This window comes from Camelina sativa, chromosome 20, assembly GCF_000633955.1.
Source record: "Camelina sativa cultivar DH55 chromosome 20, Cs, whole genome shotgun sequence".
Classification (NCBI taxonomy): Eukaryota; Viridiplantae; Streptophyta; class Magnoliopsida; order Brassicales; family Brassicaceae; genus Camelina; species Camelina sativa.
Window position 1 is genome coordinate 10472619 of NC_025704.1, and position 21814 is coordinate 10494432.

The window sequence follows — 21814 nt, forward strand, 5'->3', positions numbered from 1 at the left end:
ATCTTATCGAATGTAAGATTCTCGAATAATGCCTGTGATAACCAAAAACGTTTCTAGCCTCAGTTTCAAGAAAGATAGGTTTCTTCTCATTTGCTTAAATAGATTAATTAAGGACCCAAAAAAAAACAAAAAAAATGGACTTGCCTTGACTTGTCTGAGTGAACCAGCATTGATGATCAGACCAAAAGAACGTTCAACTGGATATTCCATACCCATCTTGCATCTATTGCAAATCTTTTTCGCCACTTCCTTCACTTCAAAGTGTGAATTCCAGCGAGGCAGATGCTCCAAGATGTTAAGAAACAGGTCACAAACACCATTTGCGTCCTGAAGAGTATATAATAATAGACAAGAACAAAAAAAAAAAAACAGATGAATCTTGAGAAAGAAGTAATTAACAACACACATAAGACACAAAAGGGTTTTTAAAAGATGAGAGAAGAGACCAGAGGATGAGCGAGACTGAGTTTTTTGAGAAGGAAGATACGAAGTATGTCTTGTGGAAGAACAGATTCATCATCTGTGAGGCTGTGTTGTGCTTCTTTAACATAACTCATCAAAAAGTCGCTTAAGAAAACGCTAATCTTCCAAAGAGACTGCAAAAAAAAAATCACATTCTTGGAAACATGAATCAAAATTAAACAAAAAAGATTCAGGCGCTTGTTAAGTTGTGCAAAATCAAACCTTGAGTATCATATCAAAAGCTGAAACAGAAGTGGCGTTTAGTTTCTTCTCTTCAGATTCTTCTGCGGCTGAGTCTCTGAATGAGCACGAATTCTCATTGAGAAAATTTAAGGGAGAAGCATAAATTAAATTAAATTACTCGGAGAGGATGAGATTTTGACTACTTACGAAGAATCAACTGCTACAAGTTTCTTCACGTCTGATGGATCCATCTCCATGTTCAGGCTGGAATTGAAAACAAAACGTTCCGAGAAAACAAGAATTGAGCTTTTCTTTCTCGAGAAAATGGGGGTCAAGACTCAAGAGTGAAGAGAGGGAAGAAGAAGAAAGTGATCTATATAATTAAGAAGGGTCAGCAGAGTCAGTTGGGTGTTGTTCACGTGACGTGAGGGTCACGTGTTCTATTAAAGAATTGAGCGCGAAAACTTTTCCCATCGTCTCCCTCCCATGCCCCATGGTATTGAGAACTTTCGTCGGACACTTGGTGGGCACACTATCCATTTCTTGCACTACAACACCAATTCTCACCAAATTTCTTATCGTTTTTCAGAATAATATACCATGGAAGACAAGATCATCTATCACGCTTTCTGGGAATTGTTCTTGCTTGGTGTGACCATAGAGGGTTGGCGAAAGAAAGGTTGCTTTTTTTTTGTATCGCCCCCACTATTTATATATATATTGTCCAAATTTCACCATTATCCCGTTTCAGTTCAGTTTCGTCCTTCAATTGCAAATTTATGATCATCATTCACTATAAAGTGAAGAGATCTCTTAATTTTTCGTCTATACAAAACTACTACATGTAGATTTTTCTACCACTACTAATACATAGATATCTCTTAATTTATTTTGCTTTGCTGGCACTTAAAATCGTGGTGCAAAGAGATATCCCACTAACTGACATGACTTGCACTTGCTGCTATATTCAGAGCAATGTAACAGCTTTGATAGACATGAATCTTGAAAAAGCCAAGAACTTGAACGGTAATTTTACTGGGGAGAGATTCAAAAAGGGACATTTAAATTCTATTAACCGCAAAGATGCAGAGACAATAGACAAAACACCTATGACCAACTTCTTCCTACTTTGCATTGCGAGATTTCTTCAAAGACAAGCTACTACTGACCGATGAAGTTGGGATATTTGTTGTGTAAATCAGGTGGCGCGGCTGCACTGCTAGTAGAGCTAAAGAAGGAAGAATTGATAGATAGATCTCTTCGACGAATATAATACATAAAGGTTGATGCACCGAAAAATAAATCGTTGAGTGTATGCGTTCACGCACGGAAACCAACATTTAAAGGAAATGGCATCTGACAAAGACAAAAGTTGTATCACCATCCATAAAAGTCGAAGACATTGTTGTTTTCAGAAACTCTCAACCTCTTTACGGATCGTTGAGAGGATGCGGACAGCTGAAACTGTGAGGAGGTTCCAACACTTCTCAAGGATGCACACAAACACTCGTATACGGATATGTGAACATCCTTGAGAACTGAGGAAGGATTAGAGATTGAAGATTTAGGAGTATATATATACCTGCATGTTTTGATAACCAAACATTTCAGTTTCTTCTTCTTTGACGAATCAAAGAATTCAGGATTAAAGATCAGCTATGAGGGATCGTCACAAGGCTGTTCACAATTCAAACCCTAATAGCTTGATAGAAAGATCAATAATCATATAACTCGAGTATTTTCAAGAGTGGGAGATCTTTGAGCTTTCTATCAAGCTATGAGGGTTTGAACAGGCAGCCATTTTAATACATGTTGCTCACCAATTTCGACACTTATGACATCCAAATATAAACCAGTCGTTGCTCATGATGCCTTCAAAAGCCTTGTGATCATATTGTCACTTGGCCTGTTTAACCTATAAAATCAAAACCACTCCGAGCGTTGATTGGTTAACAACTGGTATATATATGTGGATGTCGCAAGTATAGTGAGATGCAGTGTATTCGTTATCTATCATCTGGTGGAAGAGAAAGGCTCTCTACGAATAACTTTATATATACTACTGGAAAGAAGTAAAAGCATTCATTAAAAAGTTTAAAACGGAAATATTGATTTGCCTTCGTATTTTCAGTTTGTGTCACATTTATTCTGGTCAAATATCTCATTTATTTTTAGAGTTAATCCAAAAAATTTTAGTCTAAAATGAGATTCCCTTTCTCCACCTTGCATGAAACGTTATATGAATCATCATCATCATCTTCGATTCCTATATAATATTTAATTTGTTGAATTTGGGCATTTTGTTTTTGGTTTTACTAAATTCTTATTTTCTGTTTAAATGCTAAAAGCAACAAATGGCCCATTTAGTCATTTATTTTATTTTATTTTGACTCGGAATTTGAATACATACTAGATTTTAACCCGCAGTACACTGCGTGCATATAATTTTTATTATTATTTATATTTTATATTATATCTTTTTGGTTAAATATTTGATGTTCTGCAAATAGAGGAATAACTAAATTTTTCGACCGTTTGTGTAGCCAAATGTTTATATTCATTTTTAACCCATAATATACTTCATGACTATTTGTTTGTTATATTTAGTTTATTTTGTTTAGGTTTGAGATTTTATTTAGATTTTTAATTATTACAAGAATAAAAAAATAAGGGATCTAAATACATAATAAGTCATTTATACACTATGATTAAGTCACATTTTCCTAATGATTTAATTATTTTACACAATCTTAGTTAAATCAACTTAATTTTATATGTCAAATATTCTAATATTAATAGTGTTTACAAATAATAAAATGAACATTTAACCCGTGTTAGCACAAATTTAATGATAGTTTATTAATTCCAACATGTTGTCTTTATAACCCATCTACTATATAACCATATTATATAGTATTTTAAACTTTTTTAATTTTACATATTCTTAATATTTTCAAATTTCATTAAGTTATTATATTAATTATAATATTTAAATAAATGTGAATCGAAATTCTTCTTACGTTAAGAATCAAAACTCACAGGAATTGGAAAACAAAATAGGTATCAAATTGTTGTTTTCTTGGTTTGCAAAAGATTCATAGATAGAATATTTTCAATACACAATAGAAGATGTAGTTAAAAATGTCATATTTTGTGTTTTCATATTGATTTTGCTGTAATTATTTAGTTAGAATGGAATGTAAAATATTTAGGAAAGAAAATCTGTAGTAATGTTATTTTTGGAAATTTTTGAAGGGTTAATGTTGTAAGTAAAAATTTAAATAAGCAAAACTTAAAGGGCATAACACAAAACGTACTTCAAAAATGTATAGATCAAAACTTCGATTGAAATTTATTATAATTAACATATATAAACTTAATAAAAATTTTAACTATTACGAATATGTAAAATTAAAAAAGTTTAAAATACTATATAATATGGTTATATAGTAGATGCGTTATAAAGAAGACATGTTGGAATTAATAAAATATTATTAAATTTGTATTAACACGAGTTAAATCTTCATTTTATTATTTATCAACACTACTAATATTAGAATATTTGACATAAAATCAAGTTGATTTAACTAATATTTTGTAAAATAATGAAATCATTAGGAAAAATGTGACTTAATCACAACGTATAAATTACTGATTATGTATTTAGATCTCTTATTTTTTGTTATAATAATTAAAAATCAAAATAGAATCTCAAACACTAAACAAAATAAACTAAATATAACAAAAAATAGTCATGAAGTGTATTGCGGGTTAAAAAATAATATAAATATTTAGCCGCACAACAACCGGAAAATTTAGTTATTCCTCTATTTACAAAACATCTAATATTTAACAAATAGATAAAACATAAAATATAAATTATAATAAAAATAATAGTCCTACGGTATACCGCGGGTTAAAACTTTAATGGCTATAGTTGTTTTTGGAAAACGCGAAATGTATAGATGTTGTAAAGATTTTATGGCAATAAACGTAACAAATGTTGATCAATTTAAGAAGTTTTAGTAATTGAGTTTCTGTGCAATGTTATTTTTGGAAATTTTTGAAGAGTTAATGTTGTAAATAAAATTTTAAATTAGCAAAACTAAAAGGGCATAACACAAAATGTACTTCAAAAATGTTAATATAGAAAAAAACATATTATGATTTTAAGAACATCTAATATTGTATTTGTTTAATTTGATTCTTAGTCAAACCGTTTAATTGTACTAGCTAGATAGAGTATTTTAAAAACTTTTCAAAATTTAAAATCTCATCGAGCGGGGTTATACGGCGGACGGGTTTGGATCGATATTAACAAAAATTTAAAATATTATTAACTTGATGTTACAACACGAATAAATCATCATTTCATTATTTTTAATACCATTAATATTATAATATTATGATTATGTTGATTAAATAACAATTATGTAAGAAAACAAATTGTCATGTGGCTTTTAGAATTTACAATCAATATACAATTATACAATCTTAAATACTAAATAAAACAAACAATATCAACATAATACTACAATTAAAAAATAAAAAATTATTCCACGGTGTACCGCAAGTTAAAATCTAATTTATTATATTTTGTCAACTTTTATCAGCCCGATTGAGAACAATTTTGTCGTATTTATTAAGTTGTTGAATATTAATTTATGGAGATTTTATTTGTATGTGCGGTATTGGCCTAGTATCAAATAATACTTTGAATTCCTATCAAAAAAATGTTTTGTTACACTAGCTTTTCTGTTAAATTTCTATTAAATAATGTTGTTGTACAAAACTATTGAATTTTGAACAACACTTGAATTTCACAGAATTAAGAAATTAATAAATTGAATAGAGTTCAATATAGCCTCCTTAGATATCTTTTCTAAAAAATATTTTAAAAGCAATCACACACACACACACATATATATATATATATATATATATATATATATATATATATATATATATAAAAAGGTAAAAACAGCCCCTAATAAGTAACCAATATATATATATTTTGTCAACAACTATATATAATAAACTCAATTGAGCCAATTTGGATGAACATTGTTTACATAAGTAATTTAGAGGAACCAATTATAAAATATTAGATTAGGACTCGCCCGATGCGCGGGTTTAGAGTTTTTAAAATAAAATTAAAAATAACAAAGAATATAAAGTAAATAGTTTTAGTAAGTAAAAACTATCTATAAAAGTAGATAGATACACCGAGGTGTCCAATGTGATATTTGGTGTAAAGAGTGTGACTCTGTGGTTGAGACTATTAATCATGTTTTCTTTGAATGCCCTCGCTCGTGTGAAGTTTGAGATTTATTTACGACTCTGGTCTCGTCAGGGGGTTTTCCATATAAGTCGGTGTACTCGAATTTGGAATTTGTTTTATGGAGGGATGCCTCTCAACAGGGTGATCCTGATCAACTTCTTCAATTACCATGGATTTTATGGGCAATCTTGAAGGCCATAAATAAAAAAGTTTTTCAAGGTTTAGAGATCGAGGTGAACGATATAATTAATCAGGCTTTGGGCGATAAGTTAGCCTGGGAAGAGGCGCTCTCTTTTACGGCGGTCATGTAAGCTCTATCTCCGTCTTCGGATGTCCAGGTTTCTTCACTGCATTGTCAGATTGATGGTCTTGGAAAACAACCAATGTGCATTCAGGATTGGGCTGGTGGTGTTGCGTTGGTGAGAAGTGAACCTTGTTGTAGGGGGCCAAGTTTCTAAAACGGAGCCCCTTCCCCCTGCATTCGGAGTTAGAAGCGTTGTTGTGGGCCATGAAGCGGATACGTACTGCATGGATCGCTTGTCAACATTTCGAGACTAATTGTGCTAAGCTACTCACTATGGTGCAGCCCCCTGAAGATTGGTCGTCGTTCTCCATCATGCTCAGAGCCGGCGCTGAGACTTTGGTGGTTACAAACCAAAAAAAAAAGAAGGTAAAATTGTATCTTCTGATAGTCGAACTTGCGACCTCAAATCTTAGGTAGAAGTATGTTTCCAGTAGAACTAATGAATTTTTGGGAAAATTTGGGCCGATTAAATACTTATTCTAAAGACGGCCGCAAGCACCAGCTTGGCTTGCTTGTATCCTCCCCCGGTTCTGATCATGCTCAATGAGTTTAACTCGCTGGAGTCCTTCCCACTATTCTCCATCTCTTGGATCCCGCATGCGTCAAATACAAAGGCGGATTGTCTTGCCCGTGTTTCGCGTTGTAACGCCCGCGAACCGAAATCCCGGTTTAGGGATTGCATCGGTCGATGCACTATATGCATCGGTCGATGCACTATATGCATCGGTCGATGCAAGGTTGAGTTCCTGCATTTTGACTTAAGTTAAACACTGCGTTTTGGGTAAAGGAAAACCCTTAAGCTCGTGTTTTGTCTCATTAGGGTGTTTAGCCGCTTTTGAGAGAAACGAAAGAGAAAGAGAAGAGTTCTTGGTGTTCTTAAGTGTTCTTGGCGATTTCTTAAAGTTTGGGGTGTTTTCTGGTGGGATCTGAGGCTTAGAACGTTGTAGAAGCTTGGTAGGAGTGTTTTATTGCTTGTTCCAGGTTCAAAATCGTCTTGGCAAAGGTAAGTACAGGACCATGGCTTATCTAAGCTAGAGAACTCTTTAATCTGCTTGTTGTGTGATGTTAGACTTGTTAGATCATTGCTAGGGACGTTAGGAAGCTTTCTTGTGGCTTGGGATCAAGTTTTGTGGTTGTAGGAATGAAGATCCGACAAGAAGCTTCGGGGAAAACACGATGCTCGGCATTGCATCAGTCGATGCATATCTTGCGTCGGTCGTTGCAAGTGCAAGGACGGCGCGTAAAACTCTAGGGTTTCCGTGTTATGTCGAGCATGTGTCGGTCGATGCAGATTGGGTGTCGGTCGATGCAGCTCCTGTGTCGCTCGATGCATCCCCATGTGGCGTCGGTCGATGCATGTTGGTGTCGGCAATGGCGGACCCAGTAAAGGGTAAGGGAGGTCACTTGACCTGGTGAATTGTCAAATATAATTTTGTGCATAGGAAAATACAAAATTTCCAACAGCACAGTTGGTAATTCTCTATGTTTTGACACTCCCAAACCTGGTTCAATTCTCCAATGTTACACCATTATTGTTCTTTTTTTCAATTCAACTTAAATGCATATCATTTTTCTTATACATCTATTATTTTCTTTAAAAAGTTACAGTTTTTTTCTTTACCTTTTTTAAAACTGCTTATGAGAATTATTTTTTCTTAGTGTTTATGAAATATCATTACAAAATAAACTATATGATATTGTCTTAAAAATATTTTTTGACCTCCCTAATTTTTTTGTCTGGGTCCGCCACTGGGTGTCGGTCGATGCAGAGTCCTGGTTTGTTATTGTTGATTGTTGATTGTTGTTTGATGGTTAGAGATGACTCTATTGCTTGTGTGTATAGCCCAGTAGATGGGAGGATTGTCTTACTGAGTGTTTATAAAATACTCATGCATTTACAATATGTGTTTGTGGTGTAGGTAAAGGCAAAGTGTGATCGTGGAATCAAGGCAATGAAGAGGAGGATTTTCTAGGGACTCGGTTTAATGTTGTCTGGCATTGCTAGGTTGCTAGAGTTGGGTCATTAGAACATTGCTAGATTGCTGGTTCTATGTTTTCCTGTTATTTGATTATTGGATATTGTTGATGTTATATTTATGATTATATTATTGGATATTTATTGGTATTGTTATTCCGCTGTTGGTGGTGATTGTGATTAGGTGGCTAGTGGGTATGGGACCACTAGTTGTAGTTTATTTATTATATTATATTTATTATTTATTATTTTTGTTAAAAAGGGTCGGTCCTTTCACGCGTTTTCTTATCTCTGAAGTTTCTTTTGTAAACCCCTTTCCTGAGGCTTTTGGGCAACTTACATTAGAATTTTCTTTTAATTTATTGTTTGGTTGAAAAAAAAAAATAGATACACTTTTAGTTAAAGAAAACAATTGTACATGAGTTCAAAGTTATTAAGATAAAATTTAATTAACAAAGAATATATATTTAATTCTTTTCGTAAGTAAAAAAAATTTATAAAAGTAAAGAGATAAACTTTTAGTTATAGAAAATAGTTTTTTTTGCTTGCTATAATACACTAATGTATATCTATTTACAAATCTACTATCTACATTACCACTAAAAATGTATTTGTATACACACAAATATTTTACTGTTAAAGTATACTCTTTAATATTTACTACTACCAACAAATTGTCTTTATAAACACATTAAATAACCTATTATATGTCTCTTCACTTTAAAATTTTTATAGTTACAAAAATGCATATGTTAATTTTATATATTACAATAGCAGTCTTTTTGAATAAATTATTTGATTGGTGAAAAAAATATGAAACAATCTATTTTTATTTTATTTTATTTTATTTTACTTCAACAGTCTCTTTCTTTATGTAAAGGTGAATACTTATATTTTTTTTAGAAACAGTAATTAATTGTATAATTTTCACAATCATATTTTTTTATCTTATAGAAAAGTAATCCTTTTTCTTGTAAAATTAGAACCTTATATAATTTCCTTATAATGATCTTTTCTAATTTTTAAAGCTGTTTAAATTTTATAATTTTCCTATAATTGTCTTTTATTTTTTTTAAACTGTTCAAAACAATTTTTTTTTAACTTTTGGAAGTTTAGAAGGGTTTTTTTTTTCTTTAAAAGATTTTGAATAAAATTAGGTTTTCTTTTCTCTATTTTTTTTTCTATAAAACATTTTATGGTAAGTTTTGAATTTCTACATTTTTATTTTTTACACGTGTCAATATCTGAGTGATACAATTGACACGTGTCAAAATCTTGTTAATTAGTAATTTTGTCATCAAGCTTTATATAATTAGATATACTAAATAAAAGTAAAAGCTATAAGCTCATAATACTGTCCACCTAGGATTTAAAACAACTAATCGGGATTCGACATGTCAGTGATTAACATTTTTTAAATTTCCAGAATTTTTATATTAAGATTTTTTTACACGTCCAATAGGGATCAAATATCTCAATAATTGACATTTTTGAAATTATGTAAAATTTATATATTAAAATATTTGAACTACGAATGAGCATGAAGCTTGATTTATCAGGCGTCTAAATTCAAAAATTTATAAAGTTTAAAATATTATAATTAATGAAAATTTTTAAAGGTTTGTCTGATGGTCAAAGAAATTAGAAATGGTTTAGTATATACAAAGTCACCAGTTCGAATGATCCGTCTCGCCTAGACGTCCAGTTAAATTCATGATTCTTTTGATCAGATTTGATTTTCTAGCACAAGTCATTTTTATATTTTAAAAAAATTGTGTATCTGAAATAAAAGTTTTGCCGTAATAGTAATTTAGAGTTTTCTATAAGATAATATTTCATAACTGTCATCAATCATATAAAATATATCAAATAAACCGTGGGTTCAAAACCTAGTTATATTAAAAGATAAATTATTTTCATAATTTACTATTTTTTGTCTAGATACAGTAATGATTTAAAGGTAGTTTATATTGTACTATAGTCTATCTTATTTCTTTATATTTTAAATTGAAATATTAGTTGTTAATGAATGTTTATGTTGTTTAATTGGTTTGTGAAAATTTATTATATACTTACTACAAAATTTTGTTGAATTTGGGCTAAAACAATTTTTTTGTTAAATACACATTTTTTTAACATTTAACATAAATTCATAATTGGTATGAGAAAAGCGTTAATGTTCCTTATATCTAGACAGAAGTTGTGCACATTTAGAAGCTTCTTAAATTAGTAGAGAGTCTCCAATTTGTGCCCAATAATTTTTGGAAAGAGCCAATGGAGATTTAAGGCATTTGATTCCAAATAAGGCAGTTTGAGTCTTGGATGAATTTGTGTTTGATCATGTGTGGTTTGGTGCATATATGGACATGTGGAACTTGAAGAAGTGTAAATGATTTTTCTTTGAATTTGATGTCCATATCACTAAGATAAAATACCTACCAAAAAAACTAAGGGGGGTGTATTCAACTTGACATTTTAAGTGATTTGTGTGAAACTTACAAATCCTATGTTATTCAATCATGTATTTTAAAAAGTCTATTAAAATCCACTGTTATTGAACTGATGATTTAAAAAATCTACTTTAAAATCCACTGTTATTCAAAATAGTTTGTGGATTTGGATTTTAATGATTTTTGAGATTCGGAAGGATTTAGGTGGGATTTGTTTAGTTAAAAATAGAGAAATCCAAGGAGGGTGTATTCAACTTGACATTTTAAGTGATTTGTGTGAAATTTACAAATTCTATGTTATTCAATCATGGATTTTAAAAAGTCTATTAAAATCTACCGTTATTGAACTGATGATTTAAAAGTCTACTTTAAAATCCATTAAAATCTCTTGTTATTGAACTGATGATTTAAAAATCTACTTTAAAATCCACTGTTATTCAAAACAGTTTTGTGGATTAGGATTTTAATAATTTTTAGGATTTTGGAGGATTCTAGAGGATTTGTTTAGTTAAAAATACAGAAATCCAAATCCCATGGTTTTAGGTGGGATTTGAAAGAATTTTACAGAAAATCATATGAACTTACCTAAAATCTATCAAAATTCTAAATTTCCTAAATCCCATCAAATTCTCCAAAATCATGGTTTGAATACACCCCCCCAAATCTCATGGTTTTATGTGGGATTCAAAATTCCAAATTTTTTAAATCTCACCAGATCTTCTAAAATCATGGTTTCAATACACCCCCTAAGTGAGTGTCCATATCGACCCTGTTTATGTCTAGATGGGATGATTGTCTAAATCTAACAAATGGGATAAAGAAAGCTTCTTTTACCACTTACCGGCCAACGCATCAAACTGAGTTGTGTTACAAGTGTTGAATTTGGAAGAATGATATAAACAACAGGATGTTGAATTTAGGCAAAAACAAAATACAGACAAGCCTATTCACAGTTGTGTAACACCACCAAAACATTGTTCTACGTACTCCTATAAAGGCTTTGACTTAGACTCAGAACACATTTTGTATGTACATCAATCCCTTTCCTGCACCATTGGAAGCCACTCACTCAATCATCAGATCCCAGCGCGGAAAACTTCTAGTTCCCCTCTTGCATAGTCTGCAATTCATATAGGAGGATCTGAGAACACACACATAAGCAAAGGAAAAAACAAAGAAGAAGCAAGTATTCACTAAAAGGAGCTTACGTTTTCAAAAAATAGAATCTCAGGTCGAATATACAGTTCTCGAAATTTGTTGAGAACACAATCCCAGTCTCCAATAACCTGGACAGCCAACATACATCACTCAGTCACAGATCGAGTAGCTTGCGTGTCTTTCACCATAAAAGTCTAAGCTCTTTTACCTCTTTCTCAGAAGGAAAATGTCTGACCCATCCATTGTTTTCATAAGCTACACAGTTGTATCCATCTCCATGCGAGCAAACCTGTAATATTACCTATATCTCAGAACAGTAATGTCTGAGTCTGACAAATGTATTATTTTCATACGCTATACAGTTGTATAGATATTTCATGCGATCAAACCTGAATATTAATATTTGGAGTTGTTTCTGGTAACATAGAAAACTTAAATGGAACTGAAACAAATTAGATACTTGGCCCTTTACCATTGAGACGAGACGGTATTTGGTGTATGGACTGTCATCTTCGTATTTGTATATCTTACGAATATCTATCTTAGTCGCCAGGACAGAAATTGTATTGAAATATCTCTGTTCCAGTCTCATTGTTCTCCCACTCAAGTGCTAAAAGCAATATGAGAAAACATGCTCAAAACTACTGCATTTTGTTGTTAATGCTACTAACCATAGCTTATCATATATAGGCTTACCAATTGTGAAAACAGATGGAAGTTTATTTATCATATGTTGAACATAGTTTCGTTTCCCGCATCCTTCTTTTTCACAAAGCATCTTTGCGTTGAGCCTGATGATCTTAAGGGTAGTCGCAAATGTATAAATCACAAGTGCAGACTGTGATTACCCAAAAACGTTTCTAGCATCAATCTCATGTAAGACTTGACTCTCTTTCAGTACTAAAAACAAAATGAAAAAAAAATGACTTGCCTTGAATACTCTGAGTGAATTAGCATTGATGATCAGACCAAAAGAACATTCACCAGAATACGCTCTATCTGTCTTGCATCTAACGCAATTCGTTTTCGCCGAATTCCAGCGAGGTAGAAGCTCGAAGATGTTTAGAAACAGCTTAGAAACACCGTTTGCTTCCTGAAGAGTATAGTAAACAACAAAAACATATGAAGCTTGAGAAAGACGTAATTAACACACGTAAGACACAAAGGTTTAAAGATGAGAGCAGAGACCAGAGGATGAGTAGTGAGACTGAGATTGTCGAGTAGGAAGATACGAAGTATGTCTTGTGGAAGAACAGATCATCATCTATCAGGTTGTGTTGTGCTTCTTGAACATAATTCCTCAAAAAATCGCTTAAGAAAACACTAATCTTCCACAGAGACTGCACAAATCACATTCTTAAAAACATAAATGAAATAAACAATATCGATAAAAAATTAGATTCAGGCTAGTTACGTTCTGCAAAAATTAACCTTGAGTATCATATCAAGAGCTGAAACAGAAGTGGCATTCAGTAACTTCTCTTCAGATTCCTCTGTGTTTGAGTCTGAGAGTTCTCTGAATGATAGACAAGCATAATTAAAGCATACTCTACAGACAAAGGCTTAATTAAAGGATGAGATTTGACTACTTACGGTTCTAATTTTAGGTCAATTTCTTCGAATTTCCTTAGTTCTTGAACCTCTAATGGATTCATCTCCATGATCTGGCTGGGACTGATCTTTCTGGATTTTCCCAGATCTCTCTGCCCGGACACAACCTGGTCCCTCTGCCTAGCCTGCGATTCATGTAGGTGGAACTGAGAACACACACATAAGCAAAGGTACAATACATAAGCATGTATGCAGTCGAAGGAGCTTAAGTACGCTCTCAAAAAACAGAATCTCGGGTCGAATATCGTGCGTTAGGAAAATGTCGACAACACTCTTCCAGTCTCCTATAACCTGGATAAGTAACATACCCTCACTCAGGTACATATATCAGAGTAACTTGCTTGTCTTTTACAAAAATGTCTAAAAGCTTTACCTCTTTCTCAGAACCAAAATATCCGACCCAGCTACTGTTTTCATAAGCTATACAGTTGTATTGATCTCCATGCAGCAAGCCTAAATATTAACATTAGATTTGTTTCTGGTACTTCAATATTAACATAAGCTATACTATAACTAACACAACACACTTCCTTAGACTCTAACAAGTAAACAACACAAACCTTAAGTGGGCTTAACTCCAGCCCATTACTTCTAAGTCCACAACTAGGCCTGGGCATTCGGTTAACCATTCGGTTTCGGTTCGGTTGTATTCGGTTTCGGTTATTTTGGATATAGTAATATAGTAACCATTTGGATATTTTTGAAATTTCGGTTCGGTTCGGTTCGGTTTCTTTCGGTTCGGTTTCGGTTTGGTTATTTAAATAAATAACCATAACTAACATAAATTATATTAACATTAACCAAATAAACCAAATATAACCAAAACTAACCGAATATAACAAAAATTAACCAAATATACAATAACAAAAATACAAAAAAGGGAAAAATATTGATTCAATTTTACAAAATAGTATTTAACTTTGTAAATTCAAAATAATAACATTTACATATATTGATTATTTAAAATATTTAATTGTTTTGAATCTAGAAATAATTTATATTTTAAGTTTATTTTATAGTTTTGCATAATATTAAGTATATAATATTTGATATCTTCTAGGTTTTCGGATATTTCGGTTAACCATTTAATTGTCGGTTCGGTTCGGTTCGGTTTCGGTTAGTTTGGATATAGATTTTTACTAACCATTCGGGTATTTGAAGAATTTCGGTTCGGTTCGGTTTAGTTTTTTTCGGTTCGGTTTCGGTCGGTTATTTGGTTATCGGTTATTTTGCCCAGCCCTATCCACAACAACAAAATAGCAATCTTCTCCTTCCTCTTTTCTTTTCTCCGTACGATCACTTCTTCTTCTCCATCTAACTTCCAAGCTTCTTGTTCTTCATCATCTTCTCACAGATTCTTTCTTTCTTTGTTGCAGGATTTAATCAAGAACTCAGTTCTCAACAAAGGTACCACCATCTTCAGGGCACAAGCGATAAGAGCAGAGAATAGTGACGTGAAGTTCACGTTTTTGTTGGGTTCTGTAGAATGCTTTTCCGTAAGTGAAGAGGGGTCTCTCATCGTTTTGTGCTGTTTCACTGTTTGAATTGGGACAACATCTTGGATCTTCATTGTATTACAAGAAACTAGGAGAGTTACCCGCACGCTTGTGCGGGCAGGAACTGAATAGAAAAAAAAAAATTTTAATTCTGTATAATGTTGAATCAAATTTTTATTATATTTTAAAAACCTGTTTAATTTTTTTAATTTTTATAGTAGTTCGTATGTTCAAATATAAATTATCTTTTTAAGTTTCGTATTAAATATTATTTTTTCACTTTTTAAAATAATAAAATGAATAGTTAATAAAATGTTTATAGTATTAATCTACATATGCAAAATATAAATTGAAATTTTAAAGTCCATTTTTAAAGTTTAATTGAAATTTTAAAGTCCATTTTCAAAGTTTAAACCCAAATTTACCGTAACAAAGTTTTAAATGAGCCAAATACAATTGTTACGGTCAATTTTAATTACCTTGATATAATAATTTGGGACAATATAATATGTAATTTCGTTTAGACCATTAAAATAATATTTTAAGTAACCCATAAATGTACTTCTATTTAGACCATTCTTTTTGGTACTATATATATTCAAAATTATACTAAAGTTTGCATATACAAAAAGTTCATTAAGCCACTGTATCTTCATTTCTGAGTCCATTCTTTATGATTGAGTCCCTGAACTCTCACTTTGATGCTCCATCACATGGTTTATGTAATAACGTCCAGCAGACTCAGACCTGTAAATATATAAAGTGTATGAAACAAAATTATTTTAACATCATACATAATCATATATAAAGTATATAAAGTTATTTTCACATATTCAAATCTTACATAGCCTAGTGATGCTCTAGTCCTTCGAACTGTGGTTTTATAAAGATCTTCTAATAGGCCAATGTGTTTTCGATACATGGTGCACCTATAAACATTTGCAGTTTAAAGTGAATATATTTGTTACCTTATGAAGATTATATCAGAACTATTTTATGTTACACACCGCATTACACAAAACAAAGGTTCGGATTTGTATATGAGATGACACCCGTTTGATTGCCATTTAGACATGAATTGAGAAGTGTAGTTGTCTTTGACACAACATTTCACAGTTTCATTCCTACATGTTTATCAAATTAATAAAAAAATTTAACAGAGACAACTTTAAAACGTAATTGTCCTAAAGGTAGAGTAAATGTCTTTTACCTACCATTCAACAACGTGACAACATCATTACTATTATTGGCACTCTCAGGTCTTCTTTTATCTTCCACATCTACTATACACTCACAGACAACTAATTTGGGAAAAAGACAGAATTTAGCTTTCCAAAGTGTTGCAAATCTATATTTGGTAAAAGTTTAATTCATACTTTTCTAAGGGAGGGACCAATACGCAAAGTTACAACAAATCCTATAAAGATTCTAGATTCCCGAACACAAAGTTACAATTAACTATACTCACATATTGTACCATATCAATATTAAATTAATTAACGAAACACTTACCGAAAGAGATGGGATGATTTATTTTTCCATGATATATATCATCCAAATACTCGAATCAAAAGTAATTCTTTGGACTCAATTGTTGGACCAGCGTCATAGTGGTATCGTCCGTGAATTTAATTTGATAAGGATGATGAGTATTCCTCTCATTCATGGTTGGATTGATTACTTTAAAATTTCTAATATCATACCATTCAACATCGTCGATATATTTCTGGAGTTTAGCGAGTGTATTTGGTAAAAAAGTAGTTTTGATTGTGTTACTCTTCACAGTTTAATAACAATTGTGTAGGAAGTCGTATATATAAGAATTGTTAAAAAATGAACTTTAAGTAAGAATGATGTTCAGTTAACGATACTAACCTCTACATCCACAAGAAGCAGTACTCTTTTTGTAAAGAACTCGCTGATACTCCAAGAATGTAAGACCTTGGCGTGTATACGCCAATTAGTTCTTTCGGGAAGAAGATCAATTAGACCTTGACCTTGGCGCTAATCGAATCTCATGATTTTCTCCAATTAGGGTTTTTCCTGTTTCTTCTCTGTTATCGAAAACGAAAAGGGGATTCCAGATTTGTAAGAATACAAACAGTCACGATTAAACGTTGCCTCTTAATCGTTTTAGTGTCTCACCTTTTGTTTGACTATTAAATATTTTTTAATATTTATTATTATATATATAATTACAGATTAAAGATAAAGTTTGTAGTTAATAGTTATGATGTAAAATTATATATACATTTTATGACACAGCTAACAATTATATGTTTATAAACAACATTGTTGAAACCAAATAAAATATAATCATGTGAATTTTTTTAATAAAATGTTCTTAGACCATCTACAATGTATTTATCTTTTATTTTATAATATAAAATAAGTCAAAATTAGAAAATGGTTTTTTCCAATATGAAAGTCTATATCTGACTATTAAATAGAGGTAGTGTTAAAGATATTAAAAATCACTTTATTTAAGAGAAAAAATATAATTCAAGTCTAAATATCCAAAACAATTATCCAACTACACACCATAATTATACAGTCTCAAATACCTCTTTGAAAACAACATTAAGTGTTTTATTCTGGCATTTCCCATCTTTATCTGTAATTAATACCTTTAAGCATTTTCTGGTTGTGACTCGAGAGAAGGCAACATAAAGCTGTCCCTGTGTGAAAACCGGTTTCGGTAGAAACAATCCAACATGTTCTAGCGTCTGACCTTGACTTTTGTTTATAGTAATTGCAAACGCCACGGTAACAGTAAACTTTCGTCGCCTCATACGAAAGGGAAACTTTGCATCAGGTGGACTAACATACATCCTAGGGATAAGTACTTTATCACCAACCTTTTTCCTCTCACAATTCTTGCTTCGATTACATGATTGGTCATATGAGTAATAATTAACCTCGAACCGTTACGCAAACCTCCCTTAGGATCTATATTCCTTAGCAACATGACAGGTGCTCCTATTTTCAATGTTAAAGCATGACTTGACAATCCAGAAACTTATATACTGTTTAGGAAATCCTGAGTGTAGATCATATTATCATGAGCACTTTTATCTGACGTTTCAATACTATCAGAGTTAAGATATCGTCTCTCCTCACCTGTAAATAAAAAAATAAAGATGGAATTTTAGATATGTGATATCTTGTTTTTTGTTGGGTTTTAAGCCTTGTTTTTGGTTAGTTTTGTTGCATAATCTTAACATTCTAGGTTGTTTTAGGAGCATATGCATCTAGTGTGCTACCTCTCAGGTTCTTGGAGTAAAATCATCACATTTGGAGCATTTGGACTTGTTTCGATGCAAAGAAGCAAAGAAGAGTGAAGTGGAGAAGAGGCACTTGATCACCACCATCAGCGGCCAAGACCACCGGCAAAACGGTGGCCGAGTGAAGCAAGTGGTCAAGACCAGCAGCCAAACACAAGCCGATGGAACAGGAGACGAACTTGATCACCACCATTAGCGGCCACCTCCCGCGGCCAAACCTTTTCCGCGTGAAGCCAGCGGCCACATCCCGCGGCCAAACCATGCCTGCGTGAAGCCATCGGCCACCTCCCACCAGCCAAACCTTGCCCGCGTGAAGAAAGCGGTCAAGACCAACAGCCAAACAAAAGCTGATGGAACAGGAGACGCACTTGATCGCCACCATCAGCAGCCACCTCCCGCGGCCAAACCTTTTCCACGTGAAGCCAGCGGCCACCTCCCACGGCCAAACCATGCCCGCGTGAAGCCATCGGCCACCTCCCATTGGCCACCCCCATCGGCCAAACCTTGCCCGCGTGAAGCCATCGGCCACCTCCCATCGGCCAAACCCTGCCCGCGTGGAGCCGCCAGGCTCCTCACTTGTTTTAGTTTTGATCCGGGTTTAAACCGGTTTGAACTGGATTGACCCGGCTCCCTTTTATCCTTTATCTTATATTCTGTTTAGCAGCCACTTAGGGTTCTTAAGCTTATCTACTCTTGGTTTGTTGAATGATTGAGTACTTCTAAGTTTTTAATAGCAATTTCTCCTTTAAATCTCTTATTATGATTTCACAAAGATCAAACTCTTTCCTTTGTGTGATCATGATGATGAGTGAGTAGATCCTTAAAACTTTGGGCTAGGTAGATTAAGGAGATAGATGATTGATCTTTGATGTCTAAGGCTTTATTTATGTGTTAATTATCTTGATTAGTGTTAATAATGCTAGATAGCCTTGATCATGCTTGAATCTAGACATTAGGATTTCCATGCCCATAAGATGTTTGATGAAATTCCCGAACCAAATTAATCAAGAGCTTTGTATTCCTAGCCAATGGAAATTGATGATTAGGGTGCTTAGTGGTATTTAGACTTGTTCTTAATGCATGTTTGCCTTGTGATTGCCTTTGGAAATTGTTGATTATCACTTGATTAGCATAGGAATCTCTATAACGGAAATGAATTGATTTGCATAAGTGTTCTTAGCCATAGGATTGTTCTTGATTGTTGCTTAGACATCTAGGATTGGTTAGCTATCTCCCAAGTCAATTACCTTGCCTAAGGTTCACTTGTTTAATCTTGATTTAAAGTTTGTTGCTAGTTGTGTTTTGTTTCTTTGAGTTTGCATTGTTTGAATTGTCTTGTTTTCTTTCTTTGAATCAGTTTGTTAGTTAAGATTGTTACAAAAGAACCTTTTCCTGTTTAAGAATAGATTAAGCATATTTGTGTATTCTTAGTGAGTTGATTAATGCAAATTGTAGATTGATAATTTAATTGATAGAAAAATACTACATCAATATGTATTTAATATTAGTATTTTTAAAAATTATTACTTCAATATCCATATTCCATATCCTATTTAATTTGCATACCTGGTAGCTTGCTAAGCATAAATTGATTTATCTTATCAACATCATCATTTCTTGGACTTAGAATAGCTCTTTCCCTATAGAACGTTGGATCAGTTCTGCTTGCAAAATTTTCACCTTAGTTTTCTTTAACTATTGCTTGAATAGGATTTCCACTTGTATTCATTAATAAATCATCCGGAATTTCTATCTCCATATCTCCACTTTGTTTTGTTGCTTTTGCCATCCCCGATATCAAGAAGCCACTTTGAAAAAGTGGCGAGAGCACCCGCATCCATACTATTATGTGCCTTGCCAAGTCTCAAATTTTCGGTAAGTTTAAGAACCTTACAACTATTCCAAAGAACAGATGAGTTGATAGATGCTAAAACTGTCGTTACTCTTCCTCCTTCTGTAATAACATGTAGAATCTGTCTAAAATCACCTCCTACCACAACAACTTTACCTCCAAAAATCTGGTCACATCTTATGATATCTCGCAAACTCCTATCCAAATTTTCGTAACAAAGTTTGTTCATCATTGGAGCCTCGTCCCATATTATGAGCTTTGCTTCTCTAATTAAGTACCAGCAAGATCAGATTCAGCATCGATCGTACACACAGAATATTCATTAAGATTGATTGGAATACCAAATCTTGAGTAATCCGTTCTACCACCTTTCAAAAGCAAAACAGCTATACCACTTGAAGCAACATTCAGAACAATATTACCTTTAGACCTTATATCAGCACCAAGAATAGTCCACAATAAAGTTTTCCCAGTACCACCAAATCCATGAATAAAAAACATACCACCTTTGTCGTGATTCACAGAGTGAATGATTTCTTCATAAACATGTCTTTGTTCCTCAGTTAGCATAGGTAACAACTCATTGTACAATTCCTGTTGTTTATGAGGCTTATATATTCTCTTATCTGCGATAAGCCTATTTACACCTGTGTTCATCATACTATTATCTGGTTTAGGCATTTTCTCGAAGGTCGTAAGATACGTCCCATTCGATTGCAACATCAGTTCTATTTCAATTAAACATATATTTTCTATCTAAGCCCATGTCAACATTAGAACTACAACAGTAAAGTCAAACACTTATTTATAATTTTGTTTTGCGGAAAAATAAATTACATTCAATTAACAAAATAACAATTTTATGTACCTGGATCTTTCATGCGTTTTCTCAATATTTCTCATGATTTAAATTACCCTTTTCAAACTGTCAAATTTGTTATAGTTATCTCAATATTGCATACAATTCTTTATTAGAACTAAATTAACACCCAAAAAAATCAAAATTATATGTTTAGCTTAATGAATCTGACTTCTACTGTTTTGGCTCAGCATGAATTTATAGTTTATAAGAAATATTATTGAAGATTTATGAAGATAATTTTGTTAAGTTTAGATATATTTCAATTTTTATTTTTAGATGTATAGCTTTCTTGTAAGATCCAAATTTGCATGCTTCAGTCACGTAATTGTTCCACACATACATGGAAGTGTCGGCTCTAAGCATGTAATTAGGGTGCAAAGGCATAACGTCTACTTTGTTTTTGATAAATTTGTACATAACTTAAGGTACACTTAATAAAACAATTGTTTTTTATATATACTTGTGAAATTAAATTATTTATAGTTTTGTACAGGATAAATAATATTAATGAGACATGATTGAATCCTAGTTAAACACCATTAATATATATATGAAAAATTTGAATCTAAATAAATCGAGCTCTGATAAAGATAGCTACTTAGGAGGCACATGAATAGTTTGGGATGGATTGATCATAGAAAAGGAAAAAGATTGAGGGAAGCTTGAGTTGAAGGAGGCGAGATGGAGACAGCGTTGAACTACTGCAACATAGTCCATCACCACATGCAGTTTTCGAGAGGATGTCCAATGTTATTTATCTTCCTTGATGGCCAACTTGAGATATCGTTTTCAGTGCTTTTCTTGCGTTTTCAGCTCTCCTGAGAGGAAGAAGAAGAAAATAAAAGCGACTTTCCCTTCGGCTCTGAAGGTTGTTTCTTGGTTGCAATAAAAAGGTC

General features: G+C 32.6%; 1 protein-coding gene and 1 pseudogene across 1 annotated transcript in view; both read right to left on the reverse strand.

Annotated features, from left to right (window-relative positions):
* LOC104772383 overlaps positions 1 to 906 on the reverse strand; it is a 2052-nt gene extending 1146 nt beyond the window's left edge. The window contains exons 1-4 of the mRNA XM_010497007.1: positions 853 to 906; positions 685 to 760; positions 447 to 596; positions 145 to 327 (exon numbers count right to left, since the gene is read on the reverse strand). Of these exons, the coding sequence (XP_010495309.1) occupies positions 145 to 327; positions 447 to 596; positions 685 to 760; positions 853 to 902 (459 nt within the window). The 5' untranslated portion in view covers positions 903 to 906. The remainder of the gene's footprint in view (positions 1 to 144; positions 328 to 446; positions 597 to 684; positions 761 to 852) is intronic.
* On the reverse strand, positions 11755 to 13663 carry LOC104772384 (annotated as a pseudogene).